The following is a 27,879-nucleotide window of genomic DNA, read 5'->3' as shown; positions in this document are numbered from 1 at the left end:
AGGGTGGTGAGGGAAGACTAGTTTGCTGTTGTTTTATGTTATTTATTAATGTTTAACTATTTGAAAGGCAGGGGTAGAGGTGGAGAGAGAGAGAGAGAGAAAGAGAGGGAATGAGACTGATTCTCAAATGCCTCCAACACCAGGACTGGGCCAGGCAAAGACCAGGAGCCCAGAACTCCATCTGGATCCTCCGTGTGCGTGGCAGGGGCTCAAGCACTTGGATCACTCTCTGCTGCCTCCCAGGATGCATTAGCAGGAAGCTGGAGCCGAAGTGGAGGAGCTGGGAAACGAAGTGGCACCTGAAAGGGGATGCAGGCATCTCAAGAGGCGGCTTCACCTGCAGTACCACAACAACACTGGTTGCTGGTGTGCTATTTATTTACTTTTTTTTAGAACAAACCTTCTAGAGTTGATATTCAAGCCAGGTGCATACATAATTTTAATTAAATGAAAGTGAATAGTAAACAAAAAAAAAAACCACAAACTTTTGCCCAGTGCTAAATATTTTGACTTTAACATAGCTGATGTTTTGTTTGAATGTCAAGATAAGCATTGATTTTCTTTGGAAGTCATCATACTTAATTAATTTGCCTCCTATTAATTGAATGTCTGCCATGTGCCAGGCATAGCAGGGGATGTAAATGTAAATTAGACCATAATCCTTACTTGCAAGGAAGTTGTGATCCTGTCAGGAGATGAGATATATGCAAATGACCCACTTGGAAGACGGAACGCGGCGCCTGCCGGGAGAGCAGACCCTGAGCCTTCCCGCCTCCGGCCTCGGGTTCATAGTGCAGCCCGGATTTCTAATCGTCTTAGTCTTGCGTCTGGTCTGCAGGGCTGACTTCGTTCTAGATTCTCATCTGCTTCTGGTGTTGGTGACCACGACGCCTTTCTCCCGGCCTGCTGTTGGGTGGACTTCACCTGTGAAGGCGCTCGCCCAGTTAGAGCAGTGCTGTCGGCAGGGACAGAATCTCTTCGCCAGTTCTACTTTTAATTCTCATTTTCCTCTCACTCGCGTCAGAACAAATGAGTGCCCACAGCGGGCAGAGGCGAAGGTACTGAAAGGTCACGTGTGATGTGTGTGTGAGGTCGGAACCAGATGCCCCCTCAGCTGTCCTCCCTGAAAGGTGTACTGAGGCTCAGATTGTTCCAGCTGGAAGGGGGAGACGCCAGAAATACGCTTTTACAGATGCGAAACAGGCCTGGAAAGGTTAAGTGGCTTATCTGAGAGGAAAACGCTAGGCTATTTTCAGAGTCACCGTGGAAGCCGGTATTCCAAATTTCTGCTAAAATGTGTGCCTGCTTATCGGGGGCCTGTGCTCCACTAAGCACTGCTGCAGAGATTCTCGCTTCAACGCCACAACAGTTCTGTGTTGTACGAATTACTTCCCACCTCTCCCCAACAGCCAGATAAACAAGTTTGGAATCTATTTGTAGGAACATATTTAAATCTCAGTTTTCCTAAGTGAGTTATCTGAGGTTGACTTGCTAGAAAGAGGCTTTAGAAACAAAAAAACGACGTGTGCCTTATAAAAACCCTGGAAGAATCGCGTTATTTTGGATTTTAAAGCCCCTCCCCCCTCCTTATCTGAGTTTCAGCCGGTTTAAAGCAATACAGTGTGTGGCAATAAAATCAATGTGTAAACCAACTGACACCCATGCTAGAAGTGACACCTGCCTTTGTAATGGTCAGGGAGGTGGCAGTGGGTCAAGTCCTGGGTCTGCTCAGTCTTTTCCACGGACACAAGCTCCCAGGACTCCTTGGTGGTGCCTAAATCAGAGACCAACAAGTTCTGTTAAATCCTCACAAACCAGTAGAACTGATTGCTAATGAATTAAAAATCACTTACTACATTGCTTTAAAAAAAAACACAAACAAAATTAGTAGAAACCTGTTCTTTCCTTTTTACAAATAAGCATTCGAATCTCAAAATGCATGGTCCATGAACAAACATCAAAATTCATATCAGTTTTCAGATTTACAATTCTATAAAATACTGCAAAGAAAAGGTATAAGAACAGCCAGATGAAACAGTTAACATTTTCTAGTGTGTGCAGATATATTAAAGTACACCACATGCTAAGCCTCAGTCCCCAGTAACATCTATTTTTGGAATAATCTTGCTCTGCCACAATTATGTTCTATCGTAATATTGTTCATATATTTCAGTATGTCAAAGAAAAAAACAGAAATATGTCTTGAGATATATGGATATAAACTTTTCTTCAGGGTTGATTAAATAGTCTCTTTGATGGAGATAATCTGTAATACTCTTTTCCGTCAGATTGCACCAGTTCTTTGTACACTCACTAAAGCCACACTCAGCTATTTCTAATACCACAGATACGTAGGTAAAGCAACATATTTTGCACAGTGTCATGCTGCAGTAAATTGTGAGTGAGTAGCATCCACGTGTATACCTAATTTAAGGCGGGGGATGTTAGGATTAATTTAAACATCGGCACTAGAAGATTGTCTGAAGGACGCGTGCAGTGCCTCTGCTAGCCCTGCTGGAGACAGCAGAGAGTAGGACTGCCCGTTGTGGGTTTTTGTACCATTATTATTTAGCCTTTGTGGGAGAAAATACATTTTTGTAAAATTATGGCTTCTCTTAAACTATGAAATATTACTTCTATAAATTAACATATTGTGGCTTCCTTGGAATGCCACTGAACAGGAATCTGTTACTTTCCAGTATTAAGAGAGTTAAAAGAGCTGCTTGAGAAATTAGCAGCATTTATGATTTCCACGTTTTCTTTGTGTTCTTTTCTTCCCTTGGGAATCAATACATCATGTTCCTGGAATGTTCTGACAGTGATTTTAACAGAGTCACAGCAGTTACACAGTGGGGAGAAGGACACTGTGGGGACAGAGTCTTCTCTCTGGGTGGGAGTTGAATTAGGGAAGAATCTATGGACAAGTGGACGGTTCTGAAATTAGTCACTGTTGTCTGCTCTAAAACATCAGAGATGTATATGTAATTTAGCAAATTCAAGCTTATTGGGGGAAATTCTCTTGAAGATGTTGGATTTTTTAAACAAATTGTTGTTCTTTCTTTCCCAGAAACATAGTTTATATTTATTGCAAGATATAATATCTCATTATCAGTTTCTTTCATATTATGCAGCTTGATATCCCTTAAATTTGAAATTCTAGATTCTGTAAAACCGATTCGTGCTGTGTTTCCATGAGTTGAAAATACGAATTTGCATAAAGATAACCATACTGTGTGAAAAGACTACTTCACATGATTTTTACTTTTATGTGGATATTCCTTTACAGATTTTAACTTATGCACCATATTTGCTAATTCAGTTCTGAAGTTATGGCTAGTTCTAACTGTCCTTAATGGATAATACTGGATCTTAGAACCCAGGGGGACAGGCTGAGTAGGGGGTTCGCTGGCGATGGGTTCTGAGCTACTTTACTCATTTGCTCTTGAAGGAAGAACAAGACCAGACAGAGGACTAGAACCATGTGTTTATATGATCAGCTGTCTGACATTGAACCAACCGTTAAATGATAAAGTGGGCCTTCTGTAATAGAAGGGATTTTGAGTGGAGAAGTAGTATTTTATGCTTTAACAAATATAAACATATGAGGAAAGATTTATTGAGCAGGTTTGAATCCTTGGGAGACCATCTTCAAAGGCCATTCCCCCAGAATCACCAAGACAGAAAACCTGCTGAGGATTAGAAACGAAGATTTAAAAGAACAAAGAAGGTTCACCCCTGTTCCTTGAAGTACATACCCTTTCTTTAATTCAGAGGACCTGTCTTTAAAGAGAAATTTCATATACAAGTTGGGGAAGCTTTTCTTCTCTGCACTGGCTTTAACAGCTGCCTTGATCCTGCAGTAAAAATTTTGAAAGTTGATTCTGAGAATCCTTTGTTGATGGGGTGACCTGCTTTTACTAGCTGAGCCGATTTACCATTGTGGTTCTTTGGAATCTCTCATATCATTGATAGAGAATCTAAGCAAATCCTTCCAAAGGCCCAAAGACTTGTCTGGGTGCCTCAGAACGTCTTCACTTCTACTTAGGCCTTTTCTAAGAGTAGGGGTCTCATGGATTCATCTGAGAGATTGTGCAGATTGGCTATTCAGGATGAGAATTTGAGAATTTTCCAACTAGAGCTTCAAGAACAACAGTGCCTGCTCCCCAGCTTTGTGGATAAAATAGTGTTTGTTGTCAGAGGACCTGGTATCTGTAAAGTTCTTTGGGGACCTGGGATCATCTCTGTGTCTTTCCACCTTTTTATCAAAGCCAGGCATAGTCCGATATATTCTTCATATAATTTTCTGTATGTAGTAAAATATACTCCTAAATGGTGTTAAATTCCCTAAATGGTGTTAAATTCCCAGGCATATGGGCATTGCTGGAACCCATACCAAATATACTACTTTACTTTTACCTAGGTTTTTTTTTTTTTTTTTTTTTTTTTTGACAGGCAGAGTGGACAGTGAGAGAGAGACAGAGAGAAAGGTCTTCCTTTGCCATTGGTTCACCCTCCAATGGCCGCCGTGGCCGGCGCACCACGCTGATCCAAAGGCAGGAGCCAGGTGCTTCTCCTGGTCTCCCATGGGGTGCAGGGCCAAGAATCCGGCGCCCCGACCGGAACTAGAACCCGTGTGCCGGCGCCGCAAGGCGGAGGATTAGCCTATTGAGCCACGGCGCCGGCCTTACTTTTACCTAGTTTTAATTACTTCATTTGTTCCAGATATTTTAGAAGCAATTTGAAAATAGTAGTCTTTCAGAATTCAGGCTTTTCAGAATTTGTTTTATCAACATGATATTCTGTCTTAAGATATAGATTGCCGATCTGATTTTATACTTACGATGCTGCTTCCGTCATATAGCAGTGTGTTTCTCATTGTAGCTTAATTGCTCTGAATACGATAAACGTAAAGTCAGTTACATACCTGTTAACAAGAAAGTCTCCCAGTCCTAAATGATGGGAGTGGAAAGAATCTAAGGATAAGCTAGTTCATAGTTACAGATGAAGAAACTTTACACGATAATGCCAAATTGTTCTCTAACATGGTTATGACAGTTTATGTTCTCAGAAATAATGAAAGAGTTGAATTTTCTTTGTATCTTTTCCAACACTTGTGCAAGACTCTCTTTAAGACTCAGCAACTCATCTTCTGGTTACAAACTTATAAACATACACAAATCTTATACTGGCTGTTGTATACATGTTCAGAGAAATCATGTACATGATGCTGCATCATTGTAATAAAGTGAACACCATTAAGAGAATTGATACGTAAGTCATTGCATATTGCAAGAGTTGAAAGTGGTTAAAATTGATGGAGCACATCTCTGTCTATCAATAAATCTGTCTACATCTCAGCTAACATAATGTTGAGTGAAAGATAAAAGCATATTTTAGGATTTTTTTTTAAAAAAAGGTTTGTTTATTTTTTATTTGAAAGGAGAATTATAGAGGGAGAGGAAGAGACAGAAAGAGAGATCTTCTTAAAAAAAATTTTATTTATTTGAAAAGCAGAGTTACCCAGAGGAGAGACTGAGAAATCTTCTATCCGCTGGCTCACTCCCCAGATGGCTGCAAGGGCCAGGCTGAAGCCAGGAGCCAGGAGCTTCCTCTGGGTCTCCCACGTGCGTGCAGCGGCCCAAGGACCTGAGCCACCCTCTGCTACTTTCCCAGGTGCATTCGCAGGAAGCTGGATCAGAAGTAAAGCATCTGGGTCTCGAACTGGTGCCCATATGGGATGCCAATGTCCCAAGTGGTAGCCTTACCAACTATGCCACAACACTGGCTTGATAAATAAATCTTAAAAAGAAAAAGAAAATATATGTAGAAGGATGTTTATTGAAGTATTGTTTATAATAACAAAACAAAATAAACAATAAAAATAGAACACTGGGCTGGCACCCTGGTGCAGTAGGTTAATACTCCACCTGCGGTGCTGGCATCCCATATGGGCGCCGGTTCTAGTCCCGGCTGCTCCTCTTCCAATCCAGCTCTCTGCTATGGCCTGGGAAAGCAGTAGAAGATGACCCAAATCCTTGGGCCCCTGCACCCACATGGGAGATGGGGAAGAAGCCCCTGGCTCCTGGCCTTGTCTCGGCGCAGATCCAGCCATTGCAGCCATTTGGGGAGTGAACCAGCGGAAGGAAGACCTTTCTCTCTGTCTCTCCCTCTCACTGTCTGTAACTCTGCCTCTAATAAATAAAACCTTTTAAAAAAATAGAAGACTGTTTAGGTATCTGTATAGGATTGATTAAATAAATTTCTGTTTTCATGCACTAGAATATTGTGTGACTATTAAATAAATGAGATGAATCTGTGCATGCTAATATGACAGACTCCAAGATACTGTAAGTGAAAAAGAAAGCTGCAAAGAATATGTCAATTATGAAACTGTTATATGAAATTTAGAAATATGTCAAGTGTAAAACTGTTACATAAAATAAAAGGGAAAAATAAACAAATGCATATGCCGTATTTGAGTATGTGCACTAAATAATGTTTTTGTGCATAATTATGAGAAAGTTAACAGTGATTGCCTTTGGGTGATGAAAGTAAAGCTAAGATGGCTATTATTTTTCAATCTGTACCTTTCAGGATCCTTCATGTTTCCTAACCTGATACATATTTTACTGTTATTTTTTTTAATGCTGATAGAGTCTAATCTCAAGTTTTCCTGTCTCCTCACTCTTCAGTCTTATTCCTATTTTAATCATAAAACACCTCCAGCTGCAAGCAGAAAATAAGCAAAAATCAGCAAGTGACTGAGTTTTATAAAACATGGAATAATTATGCTTTGAGTGAGCATAGATGGTCACTGGAAAACACTGGTCAGAATACATTATTAATATTTAATTTGTCGTGTTATTTGGAAACATGATGTAAAGGTCAGGACAGTAATGGCTAAAGCCAATGGTCATTAACTGTGGTAATCACTGACCTTAAAAAGGGGAATTGGTCTTCTAAATGATTTTCTGGAGTTGTTAATAACTATATTTGAAGATCAGCTGCTGTATTGTGATGGTGACAAGCATGCTAAAAGACATTGGCCCCATTCATATGAAAAATTATGTTTTTAGCGTGTAATTTGCAACAGCATTCATCAAAATTATGCATTCTTTCTAAAAGGAAAAAAAATTGATTGGTAGCAGTTGCAGTGCCAAGGTTAGCATTAATGGTGCTGAAACATCTAAATTTCCTGGCTTTTAACCCTTGTGAAAGCCTTTGAAGAGATTTATATGGGCTCCTGGATATGAAACAGTTCTTGAAAATAATAAGGTCACTTTTTTCTTGCATGCCAAAAATGTGCTCTCTAGATGGAGGAGAGGAGTTGTTGGCCCTCCTAATAATTTTACGATTGTTTCGTTCCTTGTTTACTTTTGGGGAAAGGAGGAATTAGTGTGTCTGTCTTAAAGTGCTAACCCCCAGCAGGACTTCTTTCACTCTGTATTTCATTAGTTATAAGAAATGCCTAATTGTGGGCAGGTGGCCTCTGATTAGTGTGTTCTGGAAGATGCAGGTCACATGTGTTCTGTTCTCAGCCCTCCCTGCTCCTCACAGCTTCTCCTCATTCCATCTCAGGTGAGTGGAAGGGCTGCAGTCAGCCTGAGTAGGTAGCGTCCTTGATGCAGTGTGCCGTTGCACTCCTTTGCGAGTCCGTGTCCTTTCAAAAGTGGCAGAGCAACAGGCGTCAGTGTTTGAATTTGTTAAATGTAGAGTCCTCCTAAATTATTGTAAAATACAGGCGATGCTGTATGCAATGCTGATTAGATATGTTTCTGTAAGCTAACTGTTCGCTGTGGAACAGAGCAGCGTATTTAGTTGTGTTTGGTCAGATCCTAAGTAGCACTCAGACTTCACTTTGAATCATTTCTTACTGCTGTGGTTGCATTCCTGGCTTATCTCATGCCCCTTAGAACAGGTGAACAGACTGAAATCCCCCTTTCGTACAGCGGGAACAGGTGTGAGGCATGTCTGGTTACTATAGTGCAGGGTCAGAGGTGGTTGAGGAAAGGAAAGACATGGGTCGGTGCTGAATCTGCTTTGGCTTTTTCTCAGCCTTGCTGCAATTTCCCCTCATCTGTGAATCTCTTGATTTCCTATTCATTCCCAAAGGATATTTTTGCTGGATATAGAATTCTGGCTTGACATTTCTTTTCTTTCAGCGCTTGAAAAATATTGCCCCTCTTCCATCTGACTTGCATGGTTTCTGATGAGAAATCTGCTGTCATTTAAAATGTCATTTTTAATTTGAGTTGTAGAAATACCTTGCTGTCAAAAGTTTGTTCTTGTCTTTAATTGTTAGATCAAGATTGTCTTGACTTTTTTTTTTTTTTTTTTTTGGCATTCATCTTGTTTGGATTTCACTCCGATAAGTAGGTTTATATTTATTTAACCACATTTGGAGGAAATTTCTGCCGTTGTTCTTTGAATAATGCTTTAATCCTTTATTCTTGCTCGTTTCTGGAATTCTGGCGACGTGGATGTTAAGTCTTTTGTTATAGCCACATAGATGCCTGAGGCTGTGTTCATTTTTTTTACAGTCTATTTTCTGTGTTTTCAGATTGACCACTTTCTGTTATATCATTAAATTCATTGATTCTTTAAATTTCTGTTGCTGTCATCCTGCTGTTTAGATCATCCAGTGAAGTTTTTGTTGTGGTCATATTTATATATTTAGGTCTAAAACTTGTATTTTGCTTTTATTTTATTTTTGCATTTCTTTTCATTTTATTTGAAAGAGAGTTTGACAAGCAGATGGGGGGTGGGTAGAAGAGATCTTTCAACCATTGGTTAACTCCTCTCATGCCTGCAACATAGATTGCACTGAAGTCAAGAGCCTGGAATCCAACCTGGGTCCCCCACGTGAGTGGCAGGACCCAAGTGCTTGATGAGCTATGATCTCCTAGAGTATGTATTAGCAGGAAGCTGGAATCAGCAGTAGCCAGGAACTGCAACCCAGGCACTCCTGTATAGAATGTGAACTTAACAACCAGCATCTTAACTGTTGTACCAAATGCCCACCCCTGTTTTTTTTTCTCTATTATATCATCTATTTTTTTTTACTGAGAATTTCTGTATTTTCGTTTTCTTCAAGTGTGTCTATATTGCTTTGTTGAAGTAATTTTTTAAAAAATTGATTTGTGTATTTAAAAGTCAGAGTTAGAGGGAAAGAGAGAGATCTTTCATCTGCTGGGTCACTCCCCAGATGGCTGCAGTGGCCGGGCTGAGGCAGGCCAAAGCCAGGAACCATTCTTCTGGGTCTCTCCTGTGGGTGCAGGGCCCCGAGTACTTGGGCCCATCTCTGCTACTTTCCCAGGCCCATTAGCAGGGAGCTGGACTGGAGGTGGAGCAGCCAGGACACAAACTGGCACCCATATGGGATGCCAGTGTTGTTGCAGGTGAAGGCTCAACCTGCTACACCACGATACCAGCCCCTGAAGTATTTTTTGATGATGGCAGATTTACGATTTTTTTTGTCAGATAGTCCCAAAATTGGTGTTATCTCAGTGTTATCACCTCTTGGTTGTTTTTTTTTAGTCAAGTTGAGATTTTTGAACCCAAGGATAAGCATGTTGGTGACCTCCCACGATTTTCTTTTTGCAGCTTGTAAACCCAGCCTGGATGCTGGAGAAACTGACAATCCAAATACACCAGTGAATAAAGCCCAAAACCAAACCAAACACTCAAAACAAAACAAAAAAGCAACTTAACCTTTCTAGCCAAAGGATCAGAGACTTCATGTGATTGTTTTACTAAATAAATAATTAAAAATAAAAATAAATCCAGAGGGTTTTTTTTTTTTTTTTAGCTGTATTAGCAGGAGAAATAGAATATTCCATCTTGTACTGGAACTGAAGTGCTGGCTTGGATGTGTATCCTTGGTGTCTGAATTGCATCAGGCAGTGGAATGATATAAATCCCCCTCCCCCAAACCAAAAATTCTCTAAAAGAAGTTCAGAAGGGAATGAGAGTTAAATCATAGGAATGAATTTTAAGATAGGGGGCCAGCATTGTGACACAGGTTAATCCACCACCTGGGATGCCCACATCCTGTATTGGAGTGCCTGGTATCTATTCCCAGTTCTGTTTGCAGTCCAACTTCCTGCCGATGTGCCTGGGAGGTGGCAAATGATGGGCCAAGTACTTGTGTTCCTATCACTCAGGTGGGAAACTGGGATGAAATTCCTAGCTCCTGGCTTCAGCTTGCCCAGCTCTGACTGTTTGTTGCAGGCATCTGAGGCATGAACCAGAATGAAGACACCTCTCTCTCTCTTCTTCCTCTTTCTCTTTCTCTGTCATTAAAACACACCTTCCCTCCTTCTCTATTACTCTGCCTTTCAAATAAATAAATAATTTAAATATCCTCAAAAATTTTTAAAACTTTGAATTCAATCTAAAGTTTAGATTTATTGGTTTGTAAGGTTAGAAGGAGCTTGACATTGCAGTAAAACAAAGGTATTTCTTAACTATGGCAATGTACATATTTATGAGGATGACCTTAATTATGGGAAAGCCTTTGATAGTCTTTTCTCCATTTTACAGATAATAAAACTGTGGTATAGAAGGTTAATTTATATGCCCAAGTGCTGTCCAAGGAAGAACTGGAATATTTGATAACTACATTTTCTAATTTGTGTTTTTTTTTTTTTTAATTCATTTATTTGAAAGGCAAAGCAACAGAGAGAGAAAGAGGGAGGCATCTTTCATCCTCTGGTTCACTTCTCAGATGTCTGCAGTGGCCAGGTCTTGAACAAACTGAATTCTGGCAGCCAAAATTCCATCCAGGTCTCCCATGTGGGTGGCAGAGGCTCAAGCACATGGGCCATCATCTGCTGCTTTCCAAGGCACTTAAACAGGAAGCTGGATTGCAAGTAGAGCAGCCAGGACTGCTTCTCTAATGTGGGATGCTGGCATAGCAAATGGTGTGCCCTAACAGTGTGACCCCATGCTTTTTCATTCATTCATACACTTTTCACGTTCACCTCTGGACCATTGCACCTGTTCTCTTTTCTCATGATGATCCTACTTTATCTCCATGCCTCGGATGATGTTTGAAAAGTCTTACCTTTTTGTTTGTTTGTTTGTTTGTTTTGTTTTGTTTTATTTTTGACAGGCAGAGTTAGATGGTGAGAGAGAGAGAGAGAGAGAGAGAGAGAGATCTTCCTTTTTCTGTTGGTTCACCCCCCAAGTGGCTGCTACAACCAGCACGTTGCGGCCAGCATGCTGCGCTGATCCGAAGCCAGGAGCCAGGTGCTTCCTCCTGGTCGCCCATGCGGGTGAAGGGCTCAAGGACCTGGGCCATCCTCCACTGCATTCCCAGGCCACAGCAGAGAGCTGGCCTGGAAGAGGAGCAACCAGGACAGAATCCGGCACCCCAACCAGGACTAGAACCCCAGGGTGCCGGTGCCACAGGCAGAGGATTAGCCAAGTGAGCTGCAGCGCCGGTGTCTTACCTTTTTTGTAACTTTCACAATACCATTTGGCTTCCCAGAAATACCTAAAATGGATTGCTCTCTTTCTTTGGATCCAGAGCAGTTTTTGCATAGTGATCACAGCGTTTGTCTTATGCTTTTATGCTTATCTGTGCACATTGCCCCACCACCATTATCACTGGTGCACACACCCATAGATAAGACAGGACCTTACTTTTCTTGAGACTCTGCATATCGTGTAGTTGAGTCAGGTACATCATCGTGTTCCATTGCCTACTCTGCATATAGTGAATTCCAGAGCATTCGGTTAGTACAAATTACTCAAAAGCTCAAGGAACCATGTCTCGTCAACAAAACCAATCCCCAAAACCTCAGTGAACAAAGTATGCTTCTCCTGGTATTTTAGTTTTTTTTTTTTTTATTAATTTCTGTGTATTTTTGTTCTCCCCAGATTAACATATACATGCACTTCAGTGGGCGTTTGACAGTTTTAGATGCAGCTTGAGACATCTGCATCCCATTTCAGAGTACCAGGGTTCAAGTCCCAGCTCTGCTCTCCATTCCTTATTCTTGCTTATGTGCACATTGAGAGGCAGTGGTGGTGGCTCAAGTGGGAAACCCCATTTGAGTTCCTGGCTCCCAGCTTGTGCTTTGGCTAGCCCTGGCTATTGCAGGCATCTGGGAAGTGAACAGGTGGATCCTGCTCTTTAGAATTCCCTCAAAAGCCTCTACCTGGCCTGGAATGTATAAGCATCTTAGGACTTTTATACTATTGTATAAATAAATAGAAACTAAAATGACCTAGCACAGTACTGGGCACATGGGCACAATAGAAATGTGCGTTACATTTGTCAGTTTGTCATTGGTGACATGGTTTTCTGTGTTGCTTTCATTCATTCGTGTAGTCAGTGAATGTTTATTGAGTGCTACCTATCTGTCAGGCCCTGTGCCATTGACAGGTATTAACTTGGCCTTGAATAGTGTTCTCATGATGATACCTAACAACCTTCCTTAACTCTCCCAGAGGTGGGAGACCTTTTTATGCCAAGGGCCATTTGGGTATTTATTTACAACATCATTTGTGGACCATACAAAATTAACAACTTAAAAAAATTATCCTGCCCTAGATTTATTGAATTTTGAGTTCTACCTGCGGTTGCTTTGGCAGGCCTCATACGACCTGCAGGCTGGACATTCCCCACACCTGCCGGCTCTGTCTGGAGAGGTGAAGCTTGATTTGGTGTCATATATTATAAGCTCTGCCCATTCTGAGCTTCTAATTAATAAAAGGAAACAGATTTGTACACTACAAAATGTGTAAAAATCCTCTGCCAAAGTTGACAGGGAAAATGCCCTCCTTACTTTCTCATTACCAGCGTGGTTAAGTGGGTGGGGAGTGGACTGGGTTAGGGTGGTGGCAGACTTTCTGTCTTCCTTCCATTTATTGTGGAAACTTTCTTCGACACAGGTGGGATTTTGTAAGCTGTTTGAAATGTAAGGAAAGAACATTTAGTGAGCTGTGAATGTATTTGTCTGACATGATGAAAAATGTATAACCTAATTTTAAGTTTTGTTTTTTGATGATAGGTTTCTTGTTTAAAGAATGTTAACATGAATATGTAAGAAATGTTCTATATTCAGACATCAGGGTGTTTGTATTCTTTTTTTTAGACAAGTGATTATTGGCTTTCATTTATGATTAAAACACAGATTATTAGGGCTTTATACCTTGGTTAGATTTTATTCATCCTGGGAGACATTTTTCCCCTGTTAAAATATTAAAGTCTAATCTGAAATATTTTCACAAACACCGGTGACTTTTTGAAGGTTGTGCTCTTGCTTCTGTGTATTTTCTTTTTGCATATTGCGCATCAGCCTTCCAGTAGCGGTGTGATCTCTGTTGTTCTGGAGTAGATATGTGAGTTAGACTCCTTAGTGGAAACCTGCCACATGCATTTTCCTCACAATTAATCTGTTGCACTTAGTACTCATGATCTTGCATGTTGAAGGCCGTTGCAAGGCCCAAACTTGAGTATTTACACTTTGCTGTGCTTTCCAAAGACTTTAACAGCAGTAGAATATGCTTGCCCTATCCAAGTGCTCTTTAGAATGAAATAATTTGCCGTTGGAACATTAAAAATAGAATCAACATACTTTAACAAAACAGGTTGTTATTTGGATTATTTTTATTATATCATTTTATTTTTTCTTTTGAAAATATTAATTTATTTATTTGAAAGGCAGAGTTACAGAGAGGTGTAGAGTGTATAAGTATGAGTAAGCCTGTGAAGTACAATTAAACTTGCTGCTGATATTTTACTAGCTGGAAGTTTCATTTAACTTGCACTTTTTCTGTCCTGATGCATAACTCTTGCATGGTGAGCGAGTATAGACTAGAATAGTCTCTGTATTGCTGTCATTTCTATTTCTAGTGGTGCAATTGGGGTATGTGTGACATATTACAGATTTTCATGAAATGTTGGGTTATATTTTAGATTTTCATTAAATGCTAATTTATATTCTATCAACTATAATGATACAAATAAAAGTTAACTTTGTGCAATAATGTCCAGAATGTCTAAGGAAACAGGGAAATAAATTGTGTATATGTTGAGTCTTGGCTAAGTTTTATTGAATACTTGTATAGAATATGATTGGCACATGGGTATTTCCTTGGAATGCTCTCAAGAACTCCATTAGTCTGATATCTCATTTTCACACTTTTCAGATACAAAATAACATCCTGAGCTCACACAACCAGGAAGAGGTAGAGCTGGATTGTAACCCTGGCAGACTGAGTCCAGAGGTTTCAGAGAGGCATATAATCTTAAGTTTCTTTTTCAGGTAGATAGAAGGTTAATATAAATCTTATTAAACTAATATAATAGTTATATTTAATTGCTTTCAGGATCCTGTATTGTGGAGCAGTGGATTAAACCATCATTTTGATGCTGGCATCCCATACTGGAGTGCCAGTTTGAGTCCTGGCTCCTCCACCTGTGATCCAGCTCCCTGCTAATGTGCCTGGGAAGTTAGTAGTGATGGCCCAAGTCCTCGGGCCCTGCCACTCACACAGGAAACCAGACAGAATTCTGGGTTCCTGGCTTTGGGCTGGCCCAACCCTGGCATTGCAGGCATTTGGGAAGTGAACCAGAGGGTGAAAGCACTCTCTCTCTCTCTATGTCACTCTTTCTCATAATAAAATAAATTTTTAAAAATGTATTTAAAAATGAAAGTTCTTTCATTCCATATTACTATCAGCTAGTTAAGGAAGGGTGTGGCAGTAGGCAAAGGGTTTCAGAAGAGAGATGAGGAAGAACCAGGGAAAGGAGGTGAAGTGGCACCTGGGAACATAGGCGAGGAGAGAGGACCACATGACATGGAGAAGAAAAGATTCAGGCAGAAGTCGAGGAAGGCAGGCAGAGAGTGCAGCGCTGCACAGGGGAGAACTGAAGCACAGACAGTGGAAGTCTAAGTAAATTACCTTTATCATGGCTGGCTTTCTCTTGCTTTGTGAATTTTAGCATGCCCTTGAAATACTCAGTAGCTCTGCTGCTGTTGGGAGCTGTTCACTGTTCTTTGTGTGTTAGCCATCTGGGACTTAAGTTCATTTCATCCTTTATAATGAAACTTCATTCAAAGTGAGATGATTCCGAATTCAAGTTATATAAACTTCTTCTGTTTTTTTTCTTATTTTCTAATACATGATACATCTACATGATGAAATTTTGGCAAGTGATTTGTATGGTGGATTTAATTTAGCCTTCAATCATGAATTGATGTCGTGAATTTCTTTTTCTTAGTCTTTGAAGTGAATCCTCAAACGAACCGTATCTGTTAATTTAAAGGCTTTATTTAGAAATAAAATAAACTTTGACAGAATGCAAAAGAAAATCCTTAACATTTGCAGAATTAATACATTTTTCATATGATACAATCATTGAATTATATGTTTATGAACGTACAGTTAACCTCAGGTGAGTCCCATGTAACCTTGGACAGGTTATTTAACTTCACCTGTAAAATGGAAATTGCACCTGTTTATCTCCCTGGGCTAATGTACAAATGTATATATTGCTTGAAAGCATTTTCTTTTTTTTTTTTTTTTTTTTTTTGATAGGCAGAGTGGACAGTGAGAGAGAGAGACAGAGAGAAAGGTCTTCCTTTGCCGTTGGTTCACCCTCCAATGGCCGCCGCTGCAGCCGGCGCACCGCGCTGATCCGATGGCAGGAGCCAGGATCCAGGTGCTTTTCCTGGTCTCCCATGGGGTGCAGGGCCCAAGCACTTGGGCCATCCTCCACTGCACTCCCTGGCCATAGCAGAGAGCTGGCCTGGAAGAGGGGCAACCGGGACAGAATCCGGTGCCCCGACCGGGACTAGAACCCGGTGTGCCGGCACCGCAAGGTGGAGGATTAGCCTATTGAGCCACGGCGCCGGCTGCTTGAAAGCATTTTCTAAATATTATTGCTACGTAGACTTTTTGGATTACCCCTTTCATAGATTAAAGAGTGAGCAGACACAGAATAGACTTGTTTCATTTATATTATACAAATACTGAGTTTCAATAAACCAAAGAAGTATTAATCAAAGAAACCTAGTCAGCAAATTGAAGGGACATGGTTAAGTCATGCCTAAGTTATCATAGATCTTATTAATAGGGCCAGATAGCCATGCCATTAGTTATACACCAGGGTCTTTTCCCTTTCAGAGTACTTTAATGCATAACTGATAAATCTCTTTTTATCAGTTAATCTGACTTTTATTTTTTAATTTTTTTAAAGATTTATTTGATTTACTTAATTGAAAGGCAGAATTGCACAGAGAAGAGAGGCAAAGAGAAAGACAGAGAGAGAAAGGTCTTCAACCCGCTGGTTCACTCTCCAATTGGCCTCCATAGCCGGAGTTGTGCCAATCTGAAGTCACGAGCCAGGATCTTCTTCTGGGTCTCCCACACCAGTGCAGAGGCCCAAGGACATGGGCCATCTCCTCTGCTTTCCCAGGCCTTAGCAGGAGCTGGATCGGAAGTGGGGCAGCTGGGACTCAAACCATCGCCCATATAGGATGCCGGCACTGCAGGTGGTGGCTTTATGTGCAATGCCACAGTGCTGGCCCCATGCCAGCAGTAGTGAAATCTAAGATTATTCCACCTTTTAAGAATTAATACTACAGGCCGGCGCCGCGGCTCACTAGGCTAATCCTCTGCCTAGCGGCGCCGGCACACCGGGTTCTAGTCCTGGTCGGGGCGCCGGATTCTGTCCTGGTTGCCCCTCTTCCAGGCCAGCTCTCTGCTGTGGCCAGGGAGTGCAGTGGAGGATGGCCCAGGTGCTTGGGCCCTGCACCCCATAGGAGACCAGGAAAAGCACCTGGCTCCTGGCTCCTGCCATCGGATCAGCACGGTGCGCCGGCCGCAGCGCGCCGGCCGCGGCGGCCATTGGAGGGTGAACCAACGGCAAAGGAAGACCTTTTTCTCTATCTCTCTCACTGTCCACTCTGCCTGTCAAAAAAATAAATAAAAATAAATAAAAAAAAAAGAATTAATACTACAGATTATTGTGCTCTTCATATGTGCTTGCAATTATTTCTCAAAGTTAATCGTTCTTTTTTTTATTTTTTTTATTTTTTTTTTTTGACAGGCAGAGTGGACAGTGAGAGAGAGAGACAGAGAGAAAGGTCTTCCTTTGCCATTGGTTCACCCTCCAATGGCCGCCGTAGCCGGCGCGCTACGGCCAGCGCACCGCGCTGATCCGATGGCAGGAGCCAGGAGCCAGGTGCTTTTCCTGGTCTCCCATGGGGTGCAGGACCCAAGCACCTGGGCCATCCTCCACTGCACTCCCTGGCCACAGCAGAGAGCTGGCCTGGAAGAGGGGCAACCGGGACAGAATCCGGCGCCCCAGCCGGGACTAGAACCCGGTGTGCCGGCGCCGCTAGGCGGAGGATTAGCCTAGTGAGCCGCGGCGCCGGCCTCAAAGTTAATCTTTCAATGCACGTGACAAAGCCTCTCTCATTGAATTGGTGTTGTTCTGATAAAGATAGATATCTCCTCCCAAGTCCAAGAAACCTTTATGTCTTAAAATAAGGCTAAGTTGTATCTCTTTACTTAGAACCCTGAAATTTATATGAAATCTTCCCCCATCCTTACTTTTTTCTTCTTTAATTTTAATCTTTTCCAGATGAAAGCGCTTCCTTGGTTTGTAGTCACTCCTCTGGTTTTATAATTTACTTCGGTTCCCTCAGTACTTCAGAATTGGTTTACCTTGTGCCTCTACTATGCTTCCTCTTTGTGTGTATTCCTGTGGGGGCGGTACTCAGTATATACTCAGCTTATCAGTGCCACACTCATTTGGTGTGCAGGAGATGGAAAAAGTAATCAAAGAGTAGCACCTCTTTTAGAAAGTGTCCTAGATAGGAGACCCATTTTTCCTTGATTCCTACCACTCTGCTTCTCTAGGGGTGAAAGGAAGGCCTTGAATTTGCTCTTGCACTTCAGTGGAATTAGTAGCATTTGAGAAGTCACATGCTAAAGAGCACAGGTTACAAAACCTGGAAGACCAAAGTTTACCTCATACCTCAAATGTCAGCTAAGTGTGATTTTTATCTAGAGACCAGATCTTCAAGTTCAGAGGTAGAGTAAACCACTACCCAAAAATTGCATTTATAAATGGGAATTTTGCAAGGAAACTTGGCCGCCTATCATCTCTTTATCATTCTTCTAGCCAAGAGTTTGTTAGTCCTATGTATAGGTCATTCCTGCCACAACTGTTACATTTGTTCCCCTATTCTAGATTTTTTAGCCCTATTATTTCTGTCTCTTAGAGGGGGCTTCACTTTCCCCACATTTCATTTCTCAGGAATCCTCCCTCAAGGGATTTCTGATTGAGTACAACTCTTTTGGTTTTTCGTCCTCCTCAGGTTTAGCAGCCAGAGAAGGCCCTCTGAAGACGGCTGAACTAAGCTCTGCTAGAATGTTGATGTGTATTTAGTCTATTCAGGCTCTTTGTGGTCCTCTCGACTCTGAAGGGACTGCAGACATTGCTTCTCATCAGCGATTCTCCTAGTGTAGCACTAACGGCACCTACTTCTTTTCATGCAGGTAGAAAGAGTGTAGTTTGGCTTCTAGAGTGATAGTTAAAGGAGATGATCCTTGTTTATGTGAGGAGTTATCTTTCTCTCTGTCTTCAGCACAACCTTGACTGAAGACCAGAATCTAATTTTATAATGCTCCTTTCCAAATCCTGAGTAGCATTTCTATTTGCATGCTTATTCTCACCCACTGCTTAGTTTTCCCACAGTCTGTGAATAACTTACGAGTTTTCAAGTCAAGACATTCCAGGCTGGAGCTTTAAAATTACCCCACAGTGTGTAGTCTGCTCAACAGATGATGCTGGCACAATTGGATACGCCCATACGAAAATGAACCTTTTACCTTACTTTCCTCTGTAGACAAAGGTTAACTCCCAAGTGCTTCCTGTACCTTAATGTTAGACTAAGAACACCATTAAGAAAATTCCAAGGAAAGGCATAGAGTGGAAGAAAATATTTGTGAAACAAATATCTTAATAGGTACCTGTATCCAGAATATACTAGGAATTCTTGCAATTCAAGACAAAGAACCAGTTGTTAAAATGGGTCAAAAATTAAACACACAATTATATGACTCACCAGTTCCATTCCTAGGTGTTTATTCAAGAACAGTGAAAAACACATATATCCATACAAAGGGTTGTGCACGAGTGATTACAGGAGCATTATTTGTCTAAGTCCCAGATGAGGAAATAATTCAGGTATTTATCAATTAGTGAATAAATGAAGTATAGTATATACAAGCAGTGAATTCTACCAAAAAATAAAACTATGAACTGCTGATACGTGTAACAGCATGTATGAACCACGAAACATTAAGGTAGTGAAAGAAGCAAGACACAAGATACTAATGATAGAATTCTGTTAATGTGAAATTTCTGGAAGAGGAAACGTGTATAGAAAGCAGGTCAGAGGTTGCCTGAGCCTGGAGGTGGGAGCTGTGAGTGACTACTGCATATGAACATAAAGAATAAAATGAATTTGGACATGTTTCAGTGCAAATGTTCCAAAAGTGAATTGTGGTAATGGTTGCATGACTGCGTAAACTTACTAAAACTCACTTAACTATACTTTTTAAATGACTAATTTTATGCAAATTATATCAATAAAGCTGTTAAAAGATTCTCCATAGTCCTTGGGTTATGACATAGCCATCCAGTTTTTCCTTTATCTTACCCCAGGAGATGACATAGCCCTTAATCCCTGGAGCAGTATTTCTCAAGCTTTAGGGTACATAAGTATCATCAGAAGATCTTGTTAAAATACAGACTAGGGTTCTGCAGGTCTGTGGTAGTGCCTAAGATTTTGTATTGTTTACAGACTTCAAGGTGATGCCTATGCTGTTTGAGGAACTGCCTTTTGAATAGAAGGCCTTAGAATTGGTTCACAACAGAACTTGCACATTACAGTCTCCTGGGGAGCTTTTAAGATAAAAATGAGTGCAGACCTCCACCCAGAAATTAAATCAGAAAGCTCCTCAGGAGATTCTGATGTGCCAACAGGTAGAGAAACATAAAATGGGATTCCTTTTACCATAATGAGTTAGTAATAAACTTTCACATGTGTCTCTCTCACTTCCAGCCTATAGTGGCGCTCATAAGCTGGAGCCCCCAAATTATGATCAGGATTTCCTGCAGTAAGCAGAAGAATAAACCAGCATGCTCTCTAATTACTCTTTGAATTATTCTCGTATATGTGTCAACCTCATAGTCCTTGCTGAGAATTAGACTGCAGTAGAAAGGTAACCTGGGATGATAATAATAGCTAAAATTTATTGAGCAATTGCACTTACCATCATGCAGCGTTCAAAACATTTCGCGTGCATTGTCTTATTTTACGCTGTCAGATAGGCACTATATTATTTTCCCCATATTACAGATGGATTAAAGTATAGAGAAGTGAAATGACTTGTTCAGAACCATGCAGTAAGCGGACACACCTGTGACAATTTGAAAGCAAGCAGAGTTCCGGGTCCCAGAGAAGCTGACAACCACTAGTGCCTTCCTTTAGCAGTCTCCTCTTGTGCTTCTGCCCGATTCTCTGCCTCAGACCCCTAACTTTTATGCTTGGGAGTGGAGTTGATTGCCACCCAGATCTTCCAGGCCCTTTTGTTAGACTCTCTTTTTGGTAAAGATTTATGTTATTTATTTGAAAGACAATGTAACAGAGAGAGGTTAGAAATTGAGAGTGAAGTCTTCCATCCGCTGGTTCACTCCCCAGATGGCCACAACAGCCGGAGCTGCGCCAATCCAAAGCCAGGAGCCAGGAGCCTCTTCTGGGTCTCCCACAGGGGTGCAGGGGCCCAAGGACTTGGGCCATCTTTTACTTCTTTCCCAGGCCACAGCAGAGCGCTGGATTGGAAGAGGAGCAGCCAGGACTAGAACTGGCGCCCATATGGGATGCCGGCACTTCAGGCCAGGGTTTTAACCCACTGTGCCACAGCCCTTATTAGACTCTTAAACTCAAGCCAACTAAAAGTGTTTCTGTACCCTAAGGACTTACTCTGGTCTTGCTTTCGAGGGTTCTGCTCATATTGGAAGTTCCTCTGAACTGTCTTATTCTATTAGCTTGAATTGAAACAGAAAGACTCAGCAAGTGAATTTTTAATACCCTTCTTGTTCTGAAAGCTCTGGCCCCCTCGACCTGACCTTTCCTCTGTCCCTATCGTTATCTGAGTTCCTCTTCCCTCTTTGGAGAGAGATGTAGGGAAGACTTGATGTTAGGGATTGAGCAGGATATTTAACCAATTAACCATGTGTTTAACCTCTGTTACCCTTTTTTTGTTTTTAGTACAGATGGAGTTTCATGCAAGCTTCTGATGATTCTGGTGCCTTAAATATTCTTTGTTAACATAATGTCTTTAGAAGGCTGAGTGTCAGGAAAACACATTTTTAATTTATCAACGGCGCCCTGAATCTCAATATGCTTAAGCATACTTTACTTTTGAGGGCAGAATTAATCTTTTATCAGACATACCAGGGATGCTGTTGGTTTCATTATTTCAGGAAAATGTTCTTGTGATTGTTTAGAATTAATTCTATTCACATGCCTCTATTTTCCAATATCTGTTCAGCATAAATAACGCAGATACAAAGTAAGAATCACCCATACTAAAGCTAATGCAAAAGAGATGTAAGCCACTGCTGTTACTGACAAAGGTGCTTACCTTGTTGATTTCATCTTGATGGTGAGGAAAGTGAATCTGAAATGAAGTATATGATAAAGAATATATGGGCCTTTTCTATGCTACAGCTTTGTGATGCTAAGAAGAAAATGTTAACACAATTATAGGAAGATAATTTTATACATGGAAATTTCTTGGAGGTTGAGAGACAAAAAAGGAATTTAATTCTGCCTTTCATTTAGAGAGGGGCTGGTTAGAAATGCCAAATGCTATCAGTGGGACTGTTTTGTAGCAGTGGAGACTCAGGCATTCACATGGTTTACGTGTCCCTTGGGAGCTTGTTAAAAATACAGATCCTTGGGCCTCACCCCACTTGGCTCTGAGTTTTTTTAATAAACTCCATAAAGGATTGTAATACACAGGGTTCTCCAGAGAAACAAAGTCATTAGGCGATTATCCATCTACCTGTCTATCAGTCAAGGGTTGTTTTAGGGATTTGCCTTATATGATGACAGAGACTGAGAAATCCAAAGATCTGCAGTGAGCGTTCCGGAGGCCAAGGAAAGCCGATGTATGTTTCCAGTCCAGGAGAGCCAGGAAAGCCTCTGGTGTAAGTTCCTGTCCAGGTCTGGGTCAGAAGGCAGGGAAGGCTGATGTCCCAGCTGTAAGAGAGCCAGGAACGGAAAAACGCGCATTCTCCGTTCTCTGACTTTTGTTCTTTGCAGTTGTTGAACAGATTGGGGGAGGCTCATCCGTACTAGGGAGGACAGTCTGTTCCTCAGCCTACTGATTCCATTGTTCATCTCATCCAGAAATACCTGGAATAGTATTTAACTCATTATCTGGGCATCCTGTGGTGTAGTCAAGTCAGGGTCACACATAAAATTAACAATGACACATCAAAGTTAAGAGCACTGGTGTAAAAATGTTCCTTCCTCCCTCTTTTTTTTTTTTTTTTTTTTTTTTTGGTTAAAATCTTATACCCATCATATCAGAGAAGATAGTGTCACTAATATAATGTCATTTAAAAAGTAATCTATTAAAATAATGAAATATACCTTTGATCTAAAAATATATAGAAGTACAAAGTGCAATGAAATATGAAGAGAGAAAAAAATCATGATTTATTTAAATATTCAGTTTCTTCTTCCTAAGTTCCAGCGATGTTCTAAGTGCTGATGGTGTGTGAATGGTGCTGGATGCACACTCTGATTAGGATGGTCAGCCCTCCCAGTTTGCCTGGACTGAGGGTTTTCCTGGACTGTGGGACCTTTGGTGCTTAGATTGAGAGTACACAAGGCAAACCGGGAGGGATGATTACACTACTGGAGGGAGATAAGATGATTGTTCTGAAGGGGGAAGACAGGCAAACTAACATGTGAATAGGTATGTAATGTAATCAGGCAGTGATATGTGTGTCAGGAAGAAAATCAAAGTAGAGTGAGAAGCAATGAGTAGAGACATTGCTTGGTGTAATTTTAGCTGGGGTGGTTAGCAAGGAGCTCAAGAAGTGACAGTGAAGCAGAGACAGGAAGGAATTGAGGAGGTAAGTCATGTGAATACTGAGGGGGGATGTATTTGGGACCGAGGGGAGAAAAACATAAGGATCCTGAGATAGACAGACATGGCGTGTTTGAGGAGGACCGACAGTCTTTGGTTGGAGTGAGAGGGGTGGAGGTTTAAGGTAGATGAAAGTAGTTGGGGTCTGCTTAGGGTCAAACTCTAAGAGCTTGATTTGAGTGAGATCAGGAGAGTGTGGAAAATGTTTGTACTGGTTTTCTAGGTCTGTGTAACAAAGTGCCACATACTGAGTGGCTCAAATAGTAGATATTGACTATCTTACATTTCTAGAGGCTAGAAATTCAGATCAAGGTATATGCAGGGCTTGCTGCTTCTGAATGTGTTAGGAATGGATCTGTCCCAAGCCATCTCTAGTGTCTGATCTTGTCTTGGCAATCCTTGGCATCCCAGTGTGACTGCCATCTTCACACAGCATTCTCCATGTATGCATCTGTGTTGCAGCTTCACCTTCTTATTAGAACACCTGCTGGGTTGCATTGGAGGTCTACCCTACTCAAGTGTGACTTCATCCCAACTATTGATATCTGCAAGAGACCAATTCCTAAATAAGGGCACATTCTGAGGCACTGGGGCTTAGGACTTCAAATTGGGGATTGTGTGGGAGTCACAGTTCAACCTTTAGCAATGTTCCGTATATGCACAATGGAATATTATTTGGCAATAAAAAGGAATGAAGCACTGATACGTGCTCCAACATGGACGAACCTTGGAAACCCCATGCTGAGTGTAACAAGACAGTCAGAAGAGGTCACGACTTTCATGGTTTCATTTATGTAAAGGATTTAGAATAACCAAATCACAGAGAATGAGAGTTTCCAGGGATTGGAGGCATGAGGGAGTCTGGAAATGTCTGCTAGGATGGGGAGTTTCTTTTTTGGGCTGATAAACAGGTCCTGGAATTAGGTATTGGTGATGGTACAAAACATTACAGATATACTAAAAACCACTGAACCTTTCATGCTTTGAAAGAATGGATTTTATAGCATATGAATTAAATGTCTATATATAACTATGTATATAAATGTCTCTGTGTATACACACACACACACACATATATATGCACACACATAATGAGAGAAAGAGAAGTGGAGGTAGTCAGTATCAACATTGCTTTGAGGTATTATGGATAAATACAAAAGCATTGGGTGATTGAAGGGGGTGTGCGGTGAGGAGGGATTTTTGTTAAAGCACAGGAGATGGTGCAACATGTTTGTGTGTTGATTCAAATCTAAACAAAAGGGAAATAGTAATGATGCGAGACGGAGCAAAGAGAATTTGTGCCAAACCCTTGAGTTTGATGTAGCACCACCTGAGTGACTGTCTCTCTCTCTCCTCCCTAGGTGACAGATCAGTCCGTGAAAGCATTTGCTGAGCACTGTCCTGAACTTCAGTACGTTGGCTTCATGGGTTGTTCAGTCACCTCTAAAGGCGTCATTCACCTCACCAAGGTAGGGACCTTGGTATAGCTACATACCTTTCGTTTCCCTAAGCACACCATTCACGTGATGGGTCCTTGCATTGCTGAATGAACTTGAATGAGGAATAGGCGGACCATTATGGAAGCATACTATGTTTGATGAAGTTAAAATCAATTTAAAGATACCTGACCAAGTTATCTGTTCTGAATTGAGACGCTCATTTAAATAGGATACTAACTTTTTTGCTGTTTCCTTGCTGATGGTTGTGAAATATTCGCATTAAAGAAGCTGATACATGTGATAAGAATCATTTACATATTAATGTGTTGTGCTAAGAAGATACTCTGAGTGAATCTTAACTGCTCACGTATCCATAGTTCCTTTGAACATTGGCTGTAAAAAGTGAATATGGTCAGTGCATGCGATTAAGCTGAATATGTGAGGTGAAGAGAGATGTGACTGTATGTGAGAATTTTACCTGACAGCTCTGAGCGTTCACTTATATACCAAATATGTGAAATCTCATATTTTAGCAATGATGAAAATGCCAGTTCCTTTATCATCTCTCATTGACATATCATCCTTGCTGCTCTCCAAAGCTCTCAAATAATTAGGAGCTAATCTTACATCCAAGTAATGGAGAAACTGACAAATGTAACAGTTACCAATGTATCATCTCAAATGTATCACTGCACAGATTTTGATACTGCAATCCATATTTTAGGAGAATGGCAGTGAGTCTTGCCTTTTACGTTAATAGCTCAGTAATCTTTTCATTCAAACTTTGCTTGTTTCATAACTGCTAGGAAACTGCTGTACTGACAGTAGCACAGCACGGAAACAAACCGGGTCTCATTGGGCTGGATCGCTTCAGGTGTCTTCTAGCCTACAGTTTGCTGGGGAATAATGTTTCTCTTTCCTCCATAGGAAAAGCAAGTATTTCCAAGTTACCTAAGACTGTGGCAGAGAGGCCCAGTGGATAAGAGCCTACCCTCTCCATCAGCTTCGGTTTGATTCTTGGCTCTGCCACTTAGTAAGGGTATTTCAAAAAAATTAATGGAAAATGGAATTAAAAGATAGGTTCATATTGGTATAAATTTTTTTTAAAGTCCATGCATATGAAGGATCTTCAAAAAGTTAATGGAAAATGTGTAATTAAAAAAGAAACAGCATGGATTAGAATTTTTTTGCACCAAAATATACTTAACTTCTAGTTTGATTTTTCCATGAGCTTTTTGAAATACCCTTATATTAGCTAAATGGGCAAATTATTTTTCAGGGTATTAAGTAGGGTAATATATTTAAAGTCCTTGATATAATATTGAGAATGCAAGTGCTAAGTAAATGTTAGCTGTTAATATTAAAATAGATGCTACAGTATATAATTTTTAGAAAATCAGTGTAAACTTTGATTTAAAAAAATCAAATCATTTTTCTGGTCTGAAAGAGAGGTGTATCTGAAAGAGAGGCTAAGGTTGTACTGTGTGTGTGTGTGTGTGTGTGTGTGTGTGTGTGTGTTTGACAGAATTAGACAGTGAGAGAGAGAGACAGAGAGAAAGGTCTTCCTTCCATTGGTTCACCCCCCAGATGGCCACTATGGCCAGAGCTACGCCAATCTGGAGCCAGGAGCCAGGTGCCTCATCCTGGTCTCCCATGCGGGTGCAGGGCCCAAGCACTTGGGCCGTCCTCCACTGCCTTCCCGGGCCACAGCAGAGAGCTGGACTGGAAGAGGACCAACTGGGACTAGAACCCGGCGCCCATATGGGATGCCAGTGCTGCAGGCAGAGGATTAACCAAGTGAGCTACGGCGCCAGCCCCCTGTACTGTGTCTTAAATGACTGATAAGCTTTAGTTGTATTTTGTGGGTCAGAACTGAAAGCTAAAGACTAGGCCTGTTATTCTCAATTATTGTTCTATGAGAACATCTTAGTGTAACCAAGACCATATGTAACCATAATTTTTTATTCATTTCCTGTAACCTTGGCCTGCCCATCTTGGTAGAAAGAGTATTTTTCTAGTCGTGTCTAATGCTGTGTATGGTGTAGAGTAGAAATGCTTTGGATGAACAGATTGTGCACAACAAGTGCTGTAATGACCATATGTGGGATTTTTATGATCCCACTTGAAATTGTACTCATTAAAGATAAAACAAGACTTATTAGATCAGTAAATGCTTCCCTCGGTATTCTGAGATGGCCAGAAATTATGGCACACTAGTACTTAAAAGATCAGAATTTTCCTCTGCGATAAAATAGCAGTTACTGCAAATGTCTGTGTTGGAAATCTCAGTTTGTTGCGAAGGTTTTTCTGGAGAATACAGGCAAGAGTTGCTAATTTGGCCCCCAACACTTGGAATCCACCAAACTCTGGTTAAAGCTAGTCCACAGGGTGGCGCTGCGGCTCAATAGGCTAAACCTTCACCTGCAGTATCGGCACCCCAGGTTCTAGTCCCGGTCGGGGCGCCGGATTCTGTCCTGGTTGCTCCTCTTCCAGTCCAGCTCTCTGCTGTGGCCCGGGAAGGCAGTGGAGGATGGCCCAAGTGCTTGGGCCCTGCACCCGCATGGGAGACCAGGATGAGGCACCTGGCTCCTGGTTTCGGATCGGTGTAGCGCGCCGGCAGTAGTGGCCATTTTGGGGATGAACCAACGGAAAAAGGAAGACCTTTCTCTCTCTCTCTCTCTAACTCTGCCTGTCAAAAAAAAAAAAAAAAAAAAAAAAAAAAAAAAAAAAAAAAAACCTAGTCCACAATGCTTTGAGGAATCTCATTGTTTCTCAGCAAAGTCTTTGTGCTTTGATAAGAAGACTGGTTTGTGATATCATATGGCTCAGTTTTTGGATTTAAGTAAAGGCAAAGCGACATTTTAAACATGCGTAGGTTTTACAAAGCTATTTTAATTGTTTCATCTCTTGAAAGTCAAGGGTAGAACTCAATTTTTGGTAAAATTAAAACTTTCTGGTTTAAGATATTTGCTTTCTGGTAGTGTTTTCCTACCAATTATATTTGTAAACATATAAATATTCCTAAAACATTATATTTTCCTTATTATCATCATAGTATATAATTTCATAAATTATTAGGGAAATATACACCTCAGAATGTTGGAGCTGTAAGCCTGAATATGTTTACTTTTTTACATGATTTGCAAAATCTCTTTGGACATATCACTTTGCTGAATCTCTGGCTTTCTAAGCTTGCGAATGGGACAAATGAGATAAAATCTGTGTGCCTAGATGAGGCTCCAAG

At 41.0% G+C, this 27,879-nt stretch overlaps 1 protein-coding gene across 1 annotated transcript in view; it reads left to right on the top strand.

The window, feature by feature from the left end:
* Positions 1-27,879, top strand: part of FBXL17 (F-box and leucine rich repeat protein 17) — a 533,662-nt gene that overhangs the window by 132,031 nt on the left and 373,752 nt on the right. The window contains exon 5 of the mRNA XM_002713874.5: positions 24,558-24,665. Coding sequence (XP_002713920.4) covers positions 24,558-24,665 — 108 coding nt within the window. The remainder of the gene's footprint in view (positions 1-24,557; positions 24,666-27,879) is intronic.

Source organism: Oryctolagus cuniculus, chromosome 14, assembly GCF_964237555.1.
Source record: "Oryctolagus cuniculus chromosome 14, mOryCun1.1, whole genome shotgun sequence".
NCBI classification, from domain to species: domain Eukaryota; kingdom Metazoa; phylum Chordata; class Mammalia; order Lagomorpha; family Leporidae; genus Oryctolagus; species Oryctolagus cuniculus.
The sequence above is the reverse complement of the archived record's forward strand: the minus strand, read 5'-3'. Positions and strand labels throughout refer to the sequence as shown.